An 18,405-nucleotide genomic window follows, 5' to 3' on the forward strand; every position below is an offset into this window, starting at 1 on the left:
GAAAATCAGTTGAATAAATTGCAATATTTCATGATATTTTAAGCAATTTGGATTTGTATTAGTATGTAGGGTAAATGTAAGACAGTCTTTATAACATGTTACTATGATTATCAGTTATCAAATCATATATTGGGACAGAAATTAAGTACTAATTTATGCAGGATTGCAGATAAACATAAACCAAATCAGACATTTACTATATTAATTTGCTTTTACTCTTAGAATGATTTATTTTATTTATTTTAAATTAATAATGAATTAAAGCAGATATTAGGATGTTAAATGGAAAAGTACTTTCACTTCAGAAAAGACACAAACTAGATAAACATTTTCTATTTCAAATTAACATGTAATAAAGATATAATACAGATTAAAGAAAATATTAAAATATTTAAAATTAGCCCGAATACTCAGAATTTTCACCAAATATTCGTCATTCAACAAAATATGAGACTCTGTGCGTCAGTAGATTGCATTACATTTTCATTATTTTGGTGGTTCTGGATTTGAAAAAAAAATAAATCAACAGCATATTACACAATGTTTGTGAACAGCTTATCAAAAAAAAAAAAAAAAACATAAATGATTGTTTCTTTCAGAAAAAATTTGTGTGTGGTTTTTCTTCATAAATTACCTCATAATTAAGTTTTGAGAAATGTATGCAAGGTTCATCAACTTTTAGAGCTAATTTTGCATGCTACTATTTTTGACAATGATTTTCATTTAGTTAAAGTATTGATTAATTCATTTAAGAAAATTATAAGGATTGAAAAAAAAAAAGGCATATTAATGCTGGTCTTAAATAGATTTCAGAATTGAAATGCCAAAACACTTTTTAATTCAACATTTAAATTAGACACAAAATAGGAAAATTTAAAAAGAATGATGCATGGGTATTGAATAGAATTAACAAAAAGTATGTAGCCACCTACATCCCTACTTCTTTCAGTAAAAAAAATCTTTTGAAAGTCAAAAAAGTCAACTTACAAGAATGCTTTCAGATAGCATTCTATCAAATGCTGTCATGAAATCTTCATCTTCTGCTGACTGAACTTGTTTAGTGACGAGCTTGACATTAGGAGCATCTTCACTTGCATCATAAATTTGGTCATTTTCAACATCACTCTGTTGAGACATTCCATGTCGACTGCTTACTTCATTTTCATCCTTAAGAAAGAGAGAGAAAAGATCATGTTAAGATATGCAAAGCTAACATTTTTGAAGACAACTTTCTCTTCAATAAGAGGGAAATAGCTTTAATAATTATAAATAAATATTTAAATTATGAGTTACAAAGGGAAAAATATTACTAAACTAGACATATATTGTCACCAAATATGCTTCTAAATCAAATGTTAGAAAATTTAAATGTTACACTGAAAGTTTTAAAATTTCAAATGAATGCAAGAGGCACCGACAATAACTTTTAGGATTATTAAAAAAGAAAAACATATTCTTAAAACCAGAGATACAAACTGGTGGGGGGAGGCGAGGGGGGGGGGTGGAAAATTCAATGGCTATAGCAGCTATTATGAAAGAGATTTTTTAAATACAGAGATTGCCTGAAGATGGCTAAGTTCAATGCATTTTCACCAACTAACAATTTTCTTAGAGCAAGAGAATAAGTATTTCTTAATTTTAGTTCAATACAAATGACTTTTATTTTTGTAAATGGGAAAGCAGCATTGATTTTTCCATAAATAAGTAGGATCTTTTTGCCAATTCTGATTTTGTAAAATATCCTTGTCCGAGATATATTTCATATAAACTAAGTTCAGCAAAAATTTATTATTTTTTAAAAAAGGAATTGAAAATGTATTATAAAAAATACTTCAAAAGGTTGACTTTGACTTCCACTAAAGCCATCAGTATCTCCTTCAGTTTCTCCTTCATGATAACTGCCTTCACTTTGGGCATCATCTTCAACTTCTTCTGAAAAAAAAACTTCATTCAGTTCAAACTTTTTTACTGCAATTCTTTTTTCTGTCTTAAAGAAATTGCACATATCATCAAAACTTGCTCTGTTCGTATATTATATTTTTAAAAGTGCCTATTTTTAATTTATAAGTAATGTGTAATACATATTTCCTACAAGCAGATTCTAGTGTAAGTCTTTTTTTTTTTTTTTCAGAATTCAAGCCTTAACATAGATAAAATCATCAAAACAAATTTAATAAGAGAAAACAAATCAAAATACTTCATCCAAGTAATTTTTTTAATTTGACAATGACTCAAGTAATACAATATAGGACTGAAAGACGGAAAAAAAAAGATTTTTATGATACTAATTTTGATGCACTAAAAGAACCTGTTTGATTACCATCAACTTCCTCAATTGGTCCTAAACTGTCATTTTGAGCAGGAGTTTGCACCTTTGACTTTTCTTCGTCATCTTCATTTAGTATATTTGGGCAAACTTCAACTAAAAAAATAAGGTTTTTCAATTAAATACAAACTAATTCTACAAATAAATATTGCCAGAAACTATTAAAATAAATTGCTTTAAATTTCAAAAATTTCACTGAACAACTAAAAGAAACGGTTGCGATTTGGTGATGCAGTAGGAAGACTATTTCTGATGTGGAAAAGTAAAGGGCAGTATCTGCAGAAATGATTTTTGAGATACGTGAAGAAACACGTTTTGAGTTCCTTATCAACAATAGTGAAATGTTGGAATTCATTTGTACAATAAAGATAAAGTACAATAGATTAAAAAATGTAAGAAAAAAGAAAGATAAAGAATTTGCAGATACTGCCCTTTACCTTTCCGCAGCATATTTAGTCACCAGAGTGCATTGTATTCACTTTCAGAACATAAAATACTATTAATTACAATAACGCCAGAAATAAAATTCTGTACTGTTAAAACTATCAGCTTCCTTTTGAGGAAAAAAATTATCAAAATTTTAAGCAAAACACTTTTCTTTGCAATGAAATAAAAATTAAAAGGTGTTAGAAAATTTTACTAACAATTTTGCATCTAGATGTTGATTTGGATTTAACGTCACCAACACTTGTTTGTTTTTACTTAAGAAGTTAATTTCCGAAAGAACTTTCTATCTCATTAAAATATTTTAATAAGACAGAATGATATGATGTGCGTTATTCAGGGGTGCCCACCCCCCTGAGAGCAAGTGAACTCCCCTAAATATTGCAAAGAAAGTGAAAAAATACTCCTCAAAACACCCCCCCCCCCTTAAAAATTTTAATGGGGATCAAATATGTTGAAAAAAGTGTGACAAAAGAGAGGTCAAGCAATGCTGACAGTGGGATTTTGAGTCTGATAATGAAAGATCACTATTGGTTGAATGAAGACATGTAAAAACAAGTGAACACTTGCTATTGAACTAAGTTGAATGGCTAATTTTAGTGGTTTTTTAGCAAAACTTAACATTTCATCAATAGTTTTAATTCTTTCTAAATTTTCTCTTTCCTAACAATCTCATGTTTCAATCTGCACTGCTGCACAAATAAATAAATAAAAATTCACAAAAAATAAACAAAATATTTCACATGATCAGCAGATGAAATCGAGGATGAAGAATTAACTTGAAATATTTTCTACTCACCCAATTTAGGCTTTAATTCGTTAATCAGATCTTGAACGCCTTGAATGGCATCTTCTAAACTTTCGTACATTTTCAGTTTTGGACGTAAAGCAGCAATTGTATCAGTTACCATAAATTTTACCGTAACAGGAAAAGGATATTCTTCATTCCAAATTTCAGATGACATTTTATGCCAATAATATCGCTACCAAAAAAGAGAAAAAAATTTACAAACAGGAAGGATTATTTTAACAATGTTTTATTATAAGAGAGAGATATTCAAGTTATTTATGTAGCTATAAGATAACAATAAAAAAAAAATTCGCTTTTGGTGCTGGGAGGGTATTTTGGCAGGAAACCCCAGAACCCTTGCTTTTTACCACATATTGCCAATCATAATATGGTGATTTATATACATGCAAGGAATATTACAACACCCCTTCTCAAAGAAGGAAAATTTTGGCTGTGCTAGTGCTCTAGATAAAATGAAAACATTTATGTAACTTACAGCTGCATAATATAATGTAGGCTCTGATATCCTATGATGTTTGCAGATTAAAAAAATAAAAGTACAGTCGGACCTCCATATATCGAAGTAGCAAATTGCCGGAAAAAAAATCGATATATAGAAATTTCGATATAAGGAAACGATCTTATTTTGTCATAAAAGTATCCTAAAGCATTACAATAAAAGCTAATTTTCGTGTATGAAACCAAATTTATAAATTATACGAGTATCGGATTAAATGAAAGTTGATAATTTTTTAATCAACAGAAATTGCATTTTTACGCCAACCATACATCTGCAATCTTCGGCAATTCAACTTGATCGCAACATTAGGGGATTATCGTTTGAACAATTTGATCGAAAGAAAAGTAAAAAAATCAATCTACTTAACTTGAATGATTTTTACTGAAGCTAAGAAGACTAGAAATGATAATCAACAAACAAAAGGGATAATTTGAAACTGATTTTAGTGTTACTGGTTACAGCTAAGATTTGAAATAAACTTGAGGGAATTTAAGAACTTCAGAACGGAACAATGACTTAACTACACACCCTTCAACCCCAGATTTCTTATGAGTTCCGTAGCAACCTATAGTGAACGTAATTTTCTCCTCTAACCTTCATTTTTCATGAGACAAACAGTTTAAAGTGGAAAAAAAAATCTACGAATGTCTCGAATTTTTTTTCGATATATAGAGATTTTTTCGATATATAGGGACAATTTTTCTATATAATGAACATAGGAATTTGCTGGGATTTCGATATATAGAAAATTTCGATATGTGGAAGTTCGATATATGGAGGTTCGACTGTAATTCTAACAGATAGTAAACACAATAACTGAATACCAAATCTACACAAATCTCAAAATGGGTCCGAAACTTTATAATTTAGTTTTTTTTTTCTTAAATACTCTTTGGGAAGATTTTTTTGAAATTTTATTAATATCAATTTGATATCTTATTTATTCAATTTGAATGAGACAAAGTGTCATTAGTTTTAATTAAAAAATAGATATAACTAACACAAGACTAACATGCTTACAAAGTACAGGCTTCTCACCACAATATTGAACTCAAAAAAGTGGAATTAGTAGTACAAAATTATAAAACTACTGAGTTTGAAGAAAAAGGAACATCAATGGGAGACGATATGTGTTAAAATGGGCCGATTGAAAGAAACTGACAATTTTCTAGTAGTATCAGTTTAAACTAAAATCCAGGGTTGCTAATCTTAGCATCATTTAATGAATTTTGGAGAGAAATGTACAGCAAAAAAACTTCTTTGCAGAGTTTCAGTTTTTACCGAAAAAACTCTACAAAATACAGAACAGTTGATCGGGAAGCACCTTGTGAATGTAAACTCTCCTAATCACCAAGGTAACAACATTCATCAATTTATAAATTTTTAATTAGATATAGCTTGTTTAAAATAATAATCAGCAAACCTGGAAAAATATCAGAAAACAGTCCAACTTCTTTTTACTCGAGCCACTGTTGAAATATTGACCACAGGTATCAAGAAGTATGCAAACTAAACGAATTCTAAACAAGTGGTCAGGAGGATCAAGCTCTGAATATGAACCTGAAAGAAAACAAAAACTTTTTTTCTTTCTTTCTTTCTTTTTTTTAAAGAAAAAACTAGAAAACCTAACTAGAACCTAAAACTAGAAAAATCTAGTTTTAGGCACTTGGAACTGAAAAACTAGATAATTTGGCTTTGTTTACCATCATAATTTACTCCAAAAGTAATAAATGAGTATAGGACACGAAAAATAACAGCTGATTCTACCATCCTGTAGTTATATAATTCACCAAGATAACGCACCATGCTCACTCGACGTTGATTATATTTGGGATGATTAACCTAGAATGCAAATAAAAAATTAAATTAGCTTTAGCATTGTGCACTACAAATTAAAAGTCATTTAATAAATTTTTTGAAGAAAGCATAAACATTGGAAAATATAAACACAATATTCACAGAAAAAAGTTAGCCTGAGGTAAAAATTAATTTAAAACAAAATCAGAAATTTAAGCAGACGAACAATGCATACAATAAAAATATTTCTTTGACATCACTTAACAGAAAATATCAACGTTTTTTTTCGATTTGTGAACAAACACATAAAGAGTAAAAAAAAAAAAAAAAAACTGTTATGAAAAGAAAAGCATCTACTAAGAAAAAACAATCTGTGACCAGTTTTAGTTAGCTTTATCCAAACAAAAGTTCAACTAACTAGTGCAAAAGAAAATCAAAAGTTAAATGATAATAATAATAACAACAACAATACAAGTAGGAAAAAAGGAAAAATTGCTTTTGAGAAATATACATATTAAGCTAACCTCCATGCCCAACCTAATATCCTCCAACACACCATCCACCACTTGAGATCCAACGTTCTCCTATAAGAATGAGAACATATTCAGCTAAATTTAGAAAAAACATAAGAGAAAAATCACTTAAAAAATACACAAATGGCAATTTTATGTTGAACTATCATCTTTTCAAGTAAAACAATCAAAGCACAGTAATTCGGCATTCATTTTTTCTTACAAAAGTAATACGTTTCAAATAAAACTCATTTGGGCAAAGCTTAAATAATAAAATACCAGAATCAGAAGTAATAACTAAAGATTGAATGAGCACCTGATATGCAACCAAACCAGCAAGCAAATTAGCAATGCAACGAATATTGTAGTATTTAACGTTCCATACTGCAGTAAGACACTTAGTAATGTAAGCCGAGGTTTCTGATTCATCCCAATCTAATTTCCGCATCTGTCGAAGAACTTTCACAGAAGACGAATATTTATCAGATCCCTAGAATGAAAAAAAGAACAAAAATATTATGTTTGAAATTTTTCCCTCGTAAATAGTATTAATCATTTTGATAAAGTTCATAAAATAAAATTTAGAGTTTATAAAACAAAATAACAAAGAAAATAATTACGAAAGTAAAAACTATAATTGTTAACCCATTCCTTGCCACGGCCGATGCAGGATCGGCCACGCAGTTTATATTAAAACTGCCCCGGCCGAATCAGTCTCGTCGCAAGAAAATGGTTCCTAACTGCCTTCGACAAACCTGTGTCATCACGGCGTTTCTAGCAGTTTTTGCTTCGGCCGAATATGTGTCGGCGATCCTTCCAGGGGCAGAACCCTATTAATGTGCTTCTCTGCTGGGTTCTGGTGCTTTTAGGGGAGCGGTAATCAAGTTCTTTTCCTTAGTCAAAAGGGATATAACTTATAGTATTTCAAGAAACTGTTGTTATAATTTATTTTATTTTACTATGATTTAATCTTTCAAGTACTCTTGGATGCGACACGTATAATGCTTTAAATATTCAGGCAATACATTTTTATCTTTTCGTGGAAGCTTTGTTTCTTAGCATTCTGGCATTTGAACTCATAATGAAAGAGTGTGAAAATGTTTCCTTACTCATTTTACCAATATTTCTATGCTTGGAATAAAGCAAAGAAACGGAAATATTTTTTTCTTGTTATCAAAGATCCACCGTCTTACACAAGCATCCTAAACTAAATTTTTCATAATCCTCAAATTTTACAATTTATTTTACGCAATAATATTTTTTAAAATTCTCTTACATATCTTAATTTTGTACGAGTATGTTTTTTTTTTTTTAATTATAATGTGTTTACTACGTTTTTTATTTATTTGTATACTATTATTATTATTATTTTGTTTATTTATTTTTAAATGATGATATTTTCAAACTTAAATTATAACTTTTTATATTCGCGGCACCCTTTGATGGATTTTTAGTGATACGGTTTTGAATATTTTTAATTTCACAAACAAAAATTAGGACGACCGCATTGACTATACGTAACAGTTGGCCATGAAAAAAATAATAAAATATATACTACAGTACAAATGAAATGATAATATCTTGAGTTCTTTTCACTTTACTCATACGAAACGAAACATTCCTTTTCTCCCTTTCTTTTTCAGATTTTATTTATTGTTTTAAAATAGCTCCAATATGTTTTAATTGCACCTTCTTTTATGAAATTTTAAAAATAGAAATAAAATATTTGGTTTCTTTTCAATAATCAAATTACCTTAATTAGTAAATAATCCTATGAAACTAACTAAAATTTATCCAAGTATGTTTAAAAAAAGAAAAACAATCCGACTCGATTTCAAGCAAGATTTTCTTTTTTTTCTTCTGAAGACATGTTCCCAAATACAAGCAGTAAAGCTTGCTTTGAAATTCCTTTCTGATTCAAACTGTTTTGTTGTAAGAAAATAATGTGGAAGGGTTGACCACAAGACACCAAGGGGGACACCTCCTTAGGGATTCGACCTCTCCCAGGCTGTCTCTGTTATTCCTCTCTCAGCTGGGGGCTTTTAGTTGCATGCACAAAAGTATCCCTTAGGGAAATAGGGGATTAGCCACAAGTTTTGATCTTTTGTAATCATTTATCTTTAAAATACTTCCTACGCTTGAGCAACTGATATCTGGACACTCAGAAGGGATTTAAAAGTCAGAGTTAGGATAAAAGAACTGACGGACTCTGTGTTTATTAGTCGTTTTGAAGGGTCACAATATATCAAAAGGAACCGAAGAATACTTTTTATCCTCTTAGAAAATCATTCCCACAGTTAAAGCGTTATTGCCCATTCATTTCCCATGCTCACAGGTTGGATCGATCAGTCAATTGTTTGAAGAATGTTTTGTTGAGCCCTTTTGAAAGATAGATCTTCTTACATTTAACAGATTTGATTTCTTAAGTGTATAAAAAGAAAAAAAAATGATATACTGAGATAAAAGCAAAAAGAAAAATAAATCAATAAAATAATTAGTGTTATGAAAATAATTGCTTTTCGTCCTATCCTCTATTGTTTATTATTTCCCCGTCATTTACTGTGTAAATTTAATGAATATTTTAGCACATATTAGCAACCTCGTATTTTATTGCAATACTTAATCTAGTACCTAAAAATTAATAAAGCGGAGCTATTTTCGAATGCAAGCTCAACAGCAAAAACAACATTGAAATCCTGATAGCAAAATGGGGAGAAAAGTGCTATAACAACATAGCAAAAAGCAACTCCATTCGTTATCTGCGGCATGCGCGTTAAGGGGTTTCGGGCTGGTCATGGAATGGGTTAATGAACCTCATCATTCAAAATAAGCAGATCATCATTAATAACATATACTTTGCATAGCAATTACAAGAATTTTTTATATTTAGTAGAAAACATTTCTAAAATTGAAACAAAATAAACTCAATATCAAGAGAAAATTTATGTAGCATATCATCAGCTAGAATTTCCTTTATTTATTGGTCTAACGCTGATAAGTTTCTCTAAATGCTGATAATAGGTTAAGATTACAAAAGCCAAATATCTAAGAGCAGCTAACAAAGGAAATACTCAACTGAAGGCTCAACTGATTATGAAAAAAAAAAAAAAAATGTGATACACAAGCAGGACTTCTTCGGGGGGGGGGGGGACACGATGAGCAACTGCAATGAAATGGGTCCATGATTTTTTTTAAACAACATGTTAATAAATAAAAATTGGTGTAACACATTTTTTAACCACTGAAAGAAATACCCAATTACCCATGCTCGAAATAAGGGTACATATTTAACACTACGTTTTTTAACAAGAGAGGAACCCGCCATTGTTGGTTTCAAACATTCAGAAAAATTAGGATTGAAACCTTGCTAATTTGCTACGTTACAGTATTTTGTTTTTTGTTTATGCTTTTAATGAGTTAGCTTTTCATTACTTTTTTACAGCGAATGGAAATATTTTGGGAAACTAAATAAAACTAAAAAAAGGTACTAGCAGTACAGTTTGGAAAGACTTCTTTCAAGTGTCCAGTTTTGGGGGCACACAAATCTATCTCTCACTAGTTCAGGAGAAGACTAGGCAATGCAGAAGATGAACAGTTTTTGAGTATTATGGAACTTCTTTGCAAACATGATATAGTGCTGTAGGAACATTTTTGTCGGACTAATCACTAGCTTAAGATCATTATTAATAACCAAAACATAGTATGCCCTGCTTTGCCTATCTTCCAGCGGGATACAGAAATATTTTTATACTATAACAGTTTTAATAATAATAAAGTCAGAAATTATAATTATTTCTTCATTTCAGAGAGATCTTTTAAGATCACTTAACACTATTCAATTGATTTTTGCCGCCTAGCAAGCACGTTAGGCGGCGGCAAGTTTAGCTTTAACAGTAATTATTAAACTGTATAAAATAGTAATACCTTGTCCAGATTATTTTTGGTGAGATCTTGATACAATAATTTTCTTATATATTCATGCATGGGAGGACGCTCAACTTTCACCATCTAAAACAAACAATACCAAAATCACTTTAAAAATTTACAACACAAATTAATAATAAAATAAATAACAAATATTAAAATAATTTGGAAAAAACATTTTTTTATTAATCAGGATCTTCTAATTTGCAACTATATTTCGGAAATAAACATAACTAAAATCACATTCCAAAATGCGGGGATGGCTTTTAAATACAAGAGAAAAGCATGAGTATATAAAGATGCTTTTTTAAATATTTCAGTGACAGAATATTAGTGAGCAATAGTCGGACCCTGATAGAGGATCAACCAGTATGCTGTTTGGGGTCTAAATCCCAAAGAACTTTGTTTTAAGCCATATTTTTCATTTTAGTACAGTAGAGAGGTGATTATATGAACCGGACAGAACAAGCCCTAGTTTGGATGGCAAAAGTTTGGATAATTACAACAAGCAATTTTAGGGTAAAGTCTGAATAAATGAAAATTGTTATTTTTGAAGCAGAAAATTTAGAATCTAATCAAATTTAGTAGCAAATGGATAAATTTAAAAAATAGTGTATAATTTTTTTCACACCTTATCCAGGCTAGAATTAGGCAGTTAGAATTATTTTATCTTGACCCTGATTCCCCCTTTTTCTTATTTTCTAGTACACTTAGAGAATATTTTAAATTTTGCTTGCTCAGTCATAAAAAATTAAAAGGAATAGGGTCAGGTGGGGTAAAATGGGTCTTGGGGTAAAATGGGTCAGTTATAAATAACTCACTGCAATTAAATTAAAGTTAAATTTTTAAACCATTTTTTAGTTTTATTTTTTGAACTGTTGGCAACATTTTTCTTTTTAAATATAGTAAGTTCATGAATATAGCAACACAAGAAAAATTATTTAGAAGCTGTGGATAGTGCTGTGAAGAACTGAATTCAGTACTAACTTCAGAAAATTTCTATATTTAAAAAGAAAACAGAGAAAAATTGGATTACATTCTGATAAAAGAAGTTCTGCAGAACATCTCTGGCCAATCAAGTAAGAAAAATATTAAATATTTACATTTTTATATCAAATTCTTTTAGATGGGGTAAAATAAGTCAGTTAGGCTCAGCTGATTTTTTTTTTTTTTTTGGAAGAACCTAGCATTAAGTTTTATTTTGTGTAAACAATGTTTGTTATTTACCTTCTTAAAACTTAATTTTAAATTGTTATACAACATTAAATTTAAACAATACTCGCTATTTATTTTCTTCAAAATTAATTTAAAACTGTTCAATGTGAACAACATTATATTTAATCACTGTTTTTCCCCCCTCAACTGTTTGTTTCATTCAAACAATGCTTATTAAAACTAATTTCATACAGTTAAAAAAAATATTTGAACAATATTTTAGTTTATAAATTATATAGAATACTTTAATATTCGGCAACAGAATAGTAAACAAATTTAAATGTTCGAAAAATGGTAAAAAATATTTTTTTGCCGTATTACCCTGCATTATCCAGCATGCCAGTAAATTCAAATTTTCTGGCCAGATAATTCGAGGTTTATTTTGCAACAAAACAAAAGTAAATTTCCCCATTCAGTTCCAATCAGAAAGCAAACCACTGCAAGGAAAAAATAAATAAATCCCGAAAGTAACTTTTTTTTCAGAAAAAAATGTGTATTGCATATAATATGTGCTTTTTTTAATGGTAGGTTATTATTAATGGATTTAATTATATGCCAATAAAGTAATCAATTCGGAAGCAATCATCGTTACTGCGATTTGTTCATAATTTTTTTAAATAAATTATTTCAGGTTCCTTTCAGAGAGGTAAGTTTAATTTTTGTTTATTCAATAAATATGGTAAATTTTTTAGCACTGCTTTAGGGGTGGTAACTTACTGCTTAAATGTTTAATTACTTAGTTTTAATTTAATTTTAATAAAATTATTCGTTATTAAACTATATTTTTCTTGTTAAAATAACAAATGACATTGATAGTAAATATTTTTACAAAATTAAACTGTTCATTAATACTAATCAAATATTAATAAAATTAAAAATATAAGAACTTATATTAAGTTGAACACACATATTTTTTATAGTATTATTATTATTTTTTCTTAACCTTGACTTTTCTAGCATGCCAGAAAGGATCAGGAAACTGTTATTCAGAATCTGGAGACCCCCGAATTTTGCGGCATTCCGGATAATGCAGGATAATATGGTAAATATAATGAATTAAAGTTACTATATCATACCATAGTTCAAAATTCATTCAAATTGTTTCTTACTAATTTTATCACATTTAAAGTAATTTCAATGTAAGAGAAAGCAGTGAGATATTAAATTTAAATATTGTTGCTTTTCAATTTTTCTTAAATCCTATGACACATTACATTAACCTTATTTCAAACACATATAAATATGACACAGTAACCAGAAAAAAACACCTCATAATGTTGAGTACCGGATATACTAGGGTGGGCCAAAATCTTATTTTGGAAATCTGATTTTGGATAGTGTGGAAAAGTTGCTATATGGGTCTGTTATGTAACTCAAAAAATTTCACTATATTTGCTTAATATTTAGCCGGCCTTATTTGGTCTTGAAAAATTGAAAAAAAGTGCAAAAATTTACTTTTTTTCAAAAAAAAAATGAGGGTTCCAAAAAATAAATTAATTTGAAACTAGTTCCAGCAAACAGTAGAAGTATCAGTCAGTGAATCAGTTGTTAACACTCAAAGATGTTTAGACATTTCGCAGAATACTAAGCTGCACCCCTTTAAGACTGAAACATGGAGAAAATGAAAAAAAAAAAAAAAACAGTAGTTTAAAAAGTAGTTTTGAAATAAGTACTAATACTGAAATGTTAAGTAAATGTTGTGTTACTTAGAATATACGTTAAAAACTCAATCAATTTTATGCGACATTTGTTCGCCAATTTTAAAAAATGCACGCACTCAAATAAAAATAGTTATACAAGATGCTAATTTTGTAATCTACGGTTCCAATTGTTTCTTCTGGTTAATAAATGGCGCTCATCTGCTTTTATTATTCCTAAGAGATTATTTTTACTACTATTTTAGATACATATCGCTAACAACTGGTGAAAGTGCATAAGAAATTTAGCAAGGTATTATAGGCTTTGCGAAAAAGTGTAATATGAGCTTGCTCAACTTATCGGTTATTGGATGTGATGGAACAACTGTAAATACGGATGAAAAGGCGAAGTATTAATTCGTTTACTTGAGACATGTCAAAAGACTTTTACAGTGGAACATATGTCTGCTGCATATTTATGAGTTGCCACTGAGGCATCTTATTCTGGAAATGGACGGTTGCACAAAGGACCACATTCATATTCTGGAGCTATTGGACAGCTCCTCAGAGATTGTGAAAATAAATCCAGTTGGCAAATTTGATAAAATTGACTGCAATCTTCTGGCTTTGAATATGGAAGATATACAAAATTTAAGTACTGAACAGCAGTATTTATATCGAATCCGTCTTGTCGTAAAAGATGGTAGTTGCCCTTCTAGAGTGGCAGCCAGAAGCCCAGGCAAACTCGGTCATGCACAATGGCTGACAACTGCAAATAGTGTGTTACGCTTGCCTAGAGGCATTCCAAGTCCATCAAAAAATTTTACACTGCTTTTAAAGCATGTAATTCTAGTTTATGCTCTAATGTGGTTAGAAATAAAAATATACCAATCTGCCAATATGGTGCTCAACATTTTTGGAAAATGATTTCTCTTGCAAGGCAGTTTCCAGACGAAATCATCATTTTTGAGACCGTTTGATTAAGTAAGATGATTAGATCTCATGGTTTTTCGCCATGAGTCTGAAACTACAACACGTAGAGCATAATTACAGCTCTTGCTCAAAGTTATTGACTCAGGCGTTTTAGAGTAATTGACCTAAAACCGATTCTTTTTGTTTCAAATTATCAACTTTGAGTCAAACTATCAACTCATTGCTTTTGAAGCAAAGCAATCATATATTTAGCTCTTTTTTTTCACAACCCTAAAATTTGACCTCCACTGGAAGGCCAACAAGTCAAATTAGAGAGGAAAGAAGCTTCACTTTTTCTTATCACCGTACTAGTAAAATATCCTGAAAGTTTCAGGAAAATTGTAGGCGTCAACTATCAGGCCCCCCATTTACTTTGTCCAGCTTTAAAAAAATGACTCTTAAATTTCTACCATTATTTCCTCTTTGAATTTTACTTTTAGAATGAGGCTAAAATTGTAGATTAGAGAATACAAAAGATACAATACCGGAGCAACTTCTGGAGGATTGCAGTAGTAAAAAGCATTTTCAATCATTGTTGTATAACGACTGTCTAGCGACATAACTGACTTTTTTCTCATCATTTGTTCCTAAAACCAAAACCAAAACTAATAAAAATATTGATATATAATATTTGTCATATTAATAGCATTCAATAACTCTTTTATGATTAGATTTTCTTCAAAAATAGGAAAGATAATTAGTTGACTCTCTGTATAACGACTTCCAAAGGACCACAAAAAATCGTCTAAGTAGAGAAAATCATTAAATAGAGAGTCGTTAAAAAGAGAGCTAACTGTAGTGATTAAAGTTATAATGCTTTAGCAGTAATATTACATCAAGAATGCATCAGATGTTAACAATATATTTTAAAAAGGAAAGTATTATTTGAAGAAAATTAGTAAAAAGATTTAAAAGAAATTTAGGATAGTTCATAACTTAACAAAATAAATTTTGAGCAAAGCTCTTTGTTCATTCAATGCAAAATTTCATGGACCAAAATATATTCAAGATTGCAGCAAGGAGGGTTAAAGAGATTGACAGTGCTATTCTAATTAGTAATTCATTGACAATTTGACACAGGATAACTTAAAGATAAACTAATCAATAAACTAAGTAAACAAAACTTCCTTACTAAGTAAATAAAAATACTTACTAATAAAACTTTAGTACGTTGATAAGAATCTGGAGCTCGAAACAAAAATCTTCCACAAGTCTCCAAAAGATTGCAGGCCATTTCTATATGATGATGAATGAAATCTGATAGTAAAAGCTGGAGAAAAAAGATACAGCTATAATTCAAAAACAAACACAAAATATTGTTAAGTAAAATACATCCCAACAAAATATTGATGAGAAAAATTAATCAAGACGGGATTGAAATGAGGAGACTGATGAGTCCATAACAAGGACGAAACTGCAGTCTCTGGATGGTATGACTGGGCTGTCAGTATATTGCATGCAGTGAAATTCATTTCTCAAAATGAGAAAATACCCCCTAGAATCTGGGCACGACTCCTAAAATTTCAATCTAATTTCAAACCCTGCATTATAAGTTAATTAAGTCAATAACTAGCTGTGTCTTCCAGCTTTGCACAGTCCCCACAAAAATAAAAGTTAGGCCAAGTGATGTGTGTTCAACAATCATGCTTGAACAAAGAGAGAAAAAAAACAGTAAAATTTTGCAGCAAATTGTGAAAAAATACCCAAAAAGTAAACACATTTTAAATCCCCCATTTACAGGAAAAGAATTTAAAACAAAAGACAAAATTTTATTTGTTCAATTCGGGGGGGGGGGGATGGCAATAGATCTTTCTTCTCAATGATTTTCTTCAAGCTACAAATTTTAATGAAAGCATTGTAACGGAAAGTTGAGATGAAGCACTGAATAATAATTTATATTTTATTATTATTATCGGAGGATTATGTTAAATAGCCAAACATGAAGATGGGAACATTACAAATCCATTGATACCTGGTTTGACGGTCAGTTCACTAGCGTTCGGGAGAAGTAACTCGGACATGCATAGATACATAGGTACATACGCTCAGTTTTTAATTATATAAGATTTTATTTTGCTTTCATTTTCAATAAGTCAAATTATTATTTTTTTTTTCTGCAACTTGGACTTGTCATAGTTTCACTCTATATAAATTCTTTTTACCATTTTTAATTTGAAGCTTTTTTTTTTTTTTGAGAAAGACAGTGCATGGATACATGCATACACATGCATACAAATATTCAGAAAGAAATAATTTTTGTCATTTAAACAATAGTACAAAAAAACACTAAATCTTACTTTCAGACAGAATAGAGCTTCAGATTTTGGGAACACCTTAAACTTAACTAATTCACCTGATGAAAGAGAGAGAAGAAAAAAACCATAAAACACATAAACATAATGACAAAAATATAGGTAATGAACAATTTTTGAATACATTTTCAAATCTGCTAAATTTTTTAAGCTACAAAAGAAATAACTGTATTGGAACTCACCAATGAACCTAACAGTTTTCACTTTTGATTCAATATTTATTTGATCTTTCTTTTTCATCTGAAAAGAGTAAAGATTTTAGGTGTCACATGAAATGATTCACAAAAAAAAAAAAAAAAAGCACATTTATAACTTACGTGAAATTTAAAATCCTGCTTCAACATTGTAACTAAATCTGTAGCAACATCGGGCATGCAGGGATTCAATGTAGCAACAAAACGAGCATAAAATGGCAAAAGGTCTAACCTACAAATGAAAATGTGATAACTTTTATGCAGCTCACACACACACACACATTTATAAGATCTATTTCACTGTATCTGTTTCTTACAAAAAAAATAAAAACTTAAATTGAATCATTTAATGGTATGAAAGGTCTCAGTCAATATTGTAGTGAACAACTCATTTAGTTTGTACTCCTTGAAGTTAATCTAGCAAACAGAACAATCTAACATTGTGTATTATTTTCAAGTGTTAATAAAAGTAAAACAATTTTATAGAATTCATCATTTTTAAGTAGATATCACATTCAAGTTGGAACAGTGACCATGTTTTAAAGCAATTTAGCTTTGCTTGACCACTTCGCTATGAAGAATATACAAGCAAAAAAACATTGTTATTATTAATACTCCGTCCTTTTTTCAGAAACACAGAAAATATGTTTCTCAATTCCAAACAGATTCTTAACACATACAAAATAAATATATTTTCGGTTTTGTCCTAATAAAACTTAAGAGCATAATTCAAATGTTTTTTATGTTAAAAATAAGAAAAGAGTTTAAACGTCCCCCCCCCCCTCCCTTTCATATATGTTAGACTAAGCAATAAATAAAACTATTTTAAAACTCCAGAATCAAATAACTATAAATAAGATAAAGGGACAAATATTACATCTCAAAATTCCAGTTACAATTTCAGTACTAATTTGTTGTCAATATAAAAGGCATTTTAAACGTTAAGTATATGAATACGTTCAAATTGTATTTTCGAACTATTTTGTCTGTTTATACCTTGTTCTGGGAACTAAAAATAATGCTCGTACAAGTTTTTTCCGATTTGGCCGAGTATTCAAATTCATGCAGAAGTCTACAGCAGCCTAAAAATGAAAAATAAAAACATTGATTGAAAACAAAAACAAGTTATCATATAATAACACACACTAGTTTTCTCTATAAATTATTAGTTTTTTAATGGAACGAATTAAGGAATCTTTTAACTTAATTCTACTCCCATACTGAAGAACAGAAGAAGAGATGTTTCATAACTTTAAAGTATTTGAACACTTTTCATAGTAAATTTGTGCTTTCAGCTAACTTTTAAATGCACAACAGATTAGGATGATTTAGACTGAACATATATAAGAATAGAATTCCTTCAGAGGTAAACGCTTCCAAATTTGTACTGAATCACATTTCACAGTTCCAGAATTCTCCTTGCTGAAGATCCCACAGCAAGCTGTTGTGCACTTAGAAAACCTTGTGATGTGGATTATTTAGTTTAGACTGGATTTATTTGAAGTCCTCTGAATGGGCAGGCCAACCATAAAATTATGATGAATGAAACAAGGAGTTCAGAGACTTCATCACCCTAATGCTTTTGCATATCGATTCCTTGGACCGGAAACCAACTTACTCCACATACTGCAAAAATTAAGTTTTTTCCCCCCTTAACTTGACTTTTATCTCAGTAGAAAAACCAGTAAGGTTTTTATCTCAGTAGAAAAACCAGTAACCCCCAATGTTGGTTATAGATAGAAAAATTCACTGTATTAAAACC

The 18,405-nt window shown here is 29.8% G+C and overlaps 1 protein-coding gene across 2 annotated transcripts in view; it reads right to left on the reverse strand.

The window, feature by feature from the left end:
• Positions 1 to 18,405, reverse strand: part of LOC129228183 (regulator of nonsense transcripts 2-like) — a 40,692-nt gene that overhangs the window by 10,316 nt on the left and 11,971 nt on the right. The window contains exons 12-26 of one of the 2 annotated variants that reach the window (XM_054862846.1): positions 17,640 to 17,725; positions 16,767 to 16,875; positions 16,632 to 16,689; positions 16,435 to 16,490; positions 15,291 to 15,407; positions 14,623 to 14,724; positions 10,314 to 10,397; positions 6,706 to 6,879; positions 6,402 to 6,461; positions 5,784 to 5,922; positions 5,504 to 5,640; positions 3,570 to 3,753; positions 2,321 to 2,422; positions 1,832 to 1,929; positions 988 to 1,167 (exon numbers count right to left, since the gene is read on the reverse strand). In XM_054862846.1, coding sequence (XP_054718821.1) covers positions 988 to 1,167; positions 1,832 to 1,929; positions 2,321 to 2,422; positions 3,570 to 3,753; positions 5,504 to 5,640; positions 5,784 to 5,922; positions 6,402 to 6,461; positions 6,706 to 6,879; positions 10,314 to 10,397; positions 14,623 to 14,724; positions 15,291 to 15,407; positions 16,435 to 16,490; positions 16,632 to 16,689; positions 16,767 to 16,875; positions 17,640 to 17,725 — 1,686 coding nt within the window. Of the gene's footprint in view, positions 1 to 987; positions 1,168 to 1,831; positions 1,933 to 2,320; positions 2,423 to 3,569; positions 3,754 to 5,503; positions 5,641 to 5,783; positions 5,923 to 6,401; positions 6,462 to 6,705; positions 6,880 to 10,313; positions 10,398 to 14,622; positions 14,725 to 15,290; positions 15,408 to 16,434; positions 16,491 to 16,631; positions 16,690 to 16,766; positions 16,876 to 17,639; positions 17,726 to 18,405 lie in introns of both variants that reach the window. The other variant, XM_054862844.1, reaches the window with a different exon arrangement.

Source organism: Uloborus diversus, chromosome 8 (genome assembly GCF_026930045.1).
Source record: "Uloborus diversus isolate 005 chromosome 8, Udiv.v.3.1, whole genome shotgun sequence".
Taxonomy (NCBI): Eukaryota; Metazoa; Arthropoda; class Arachnida; order Araneae; family Uloboridae; genus Uloborus; species Uloborus diversus.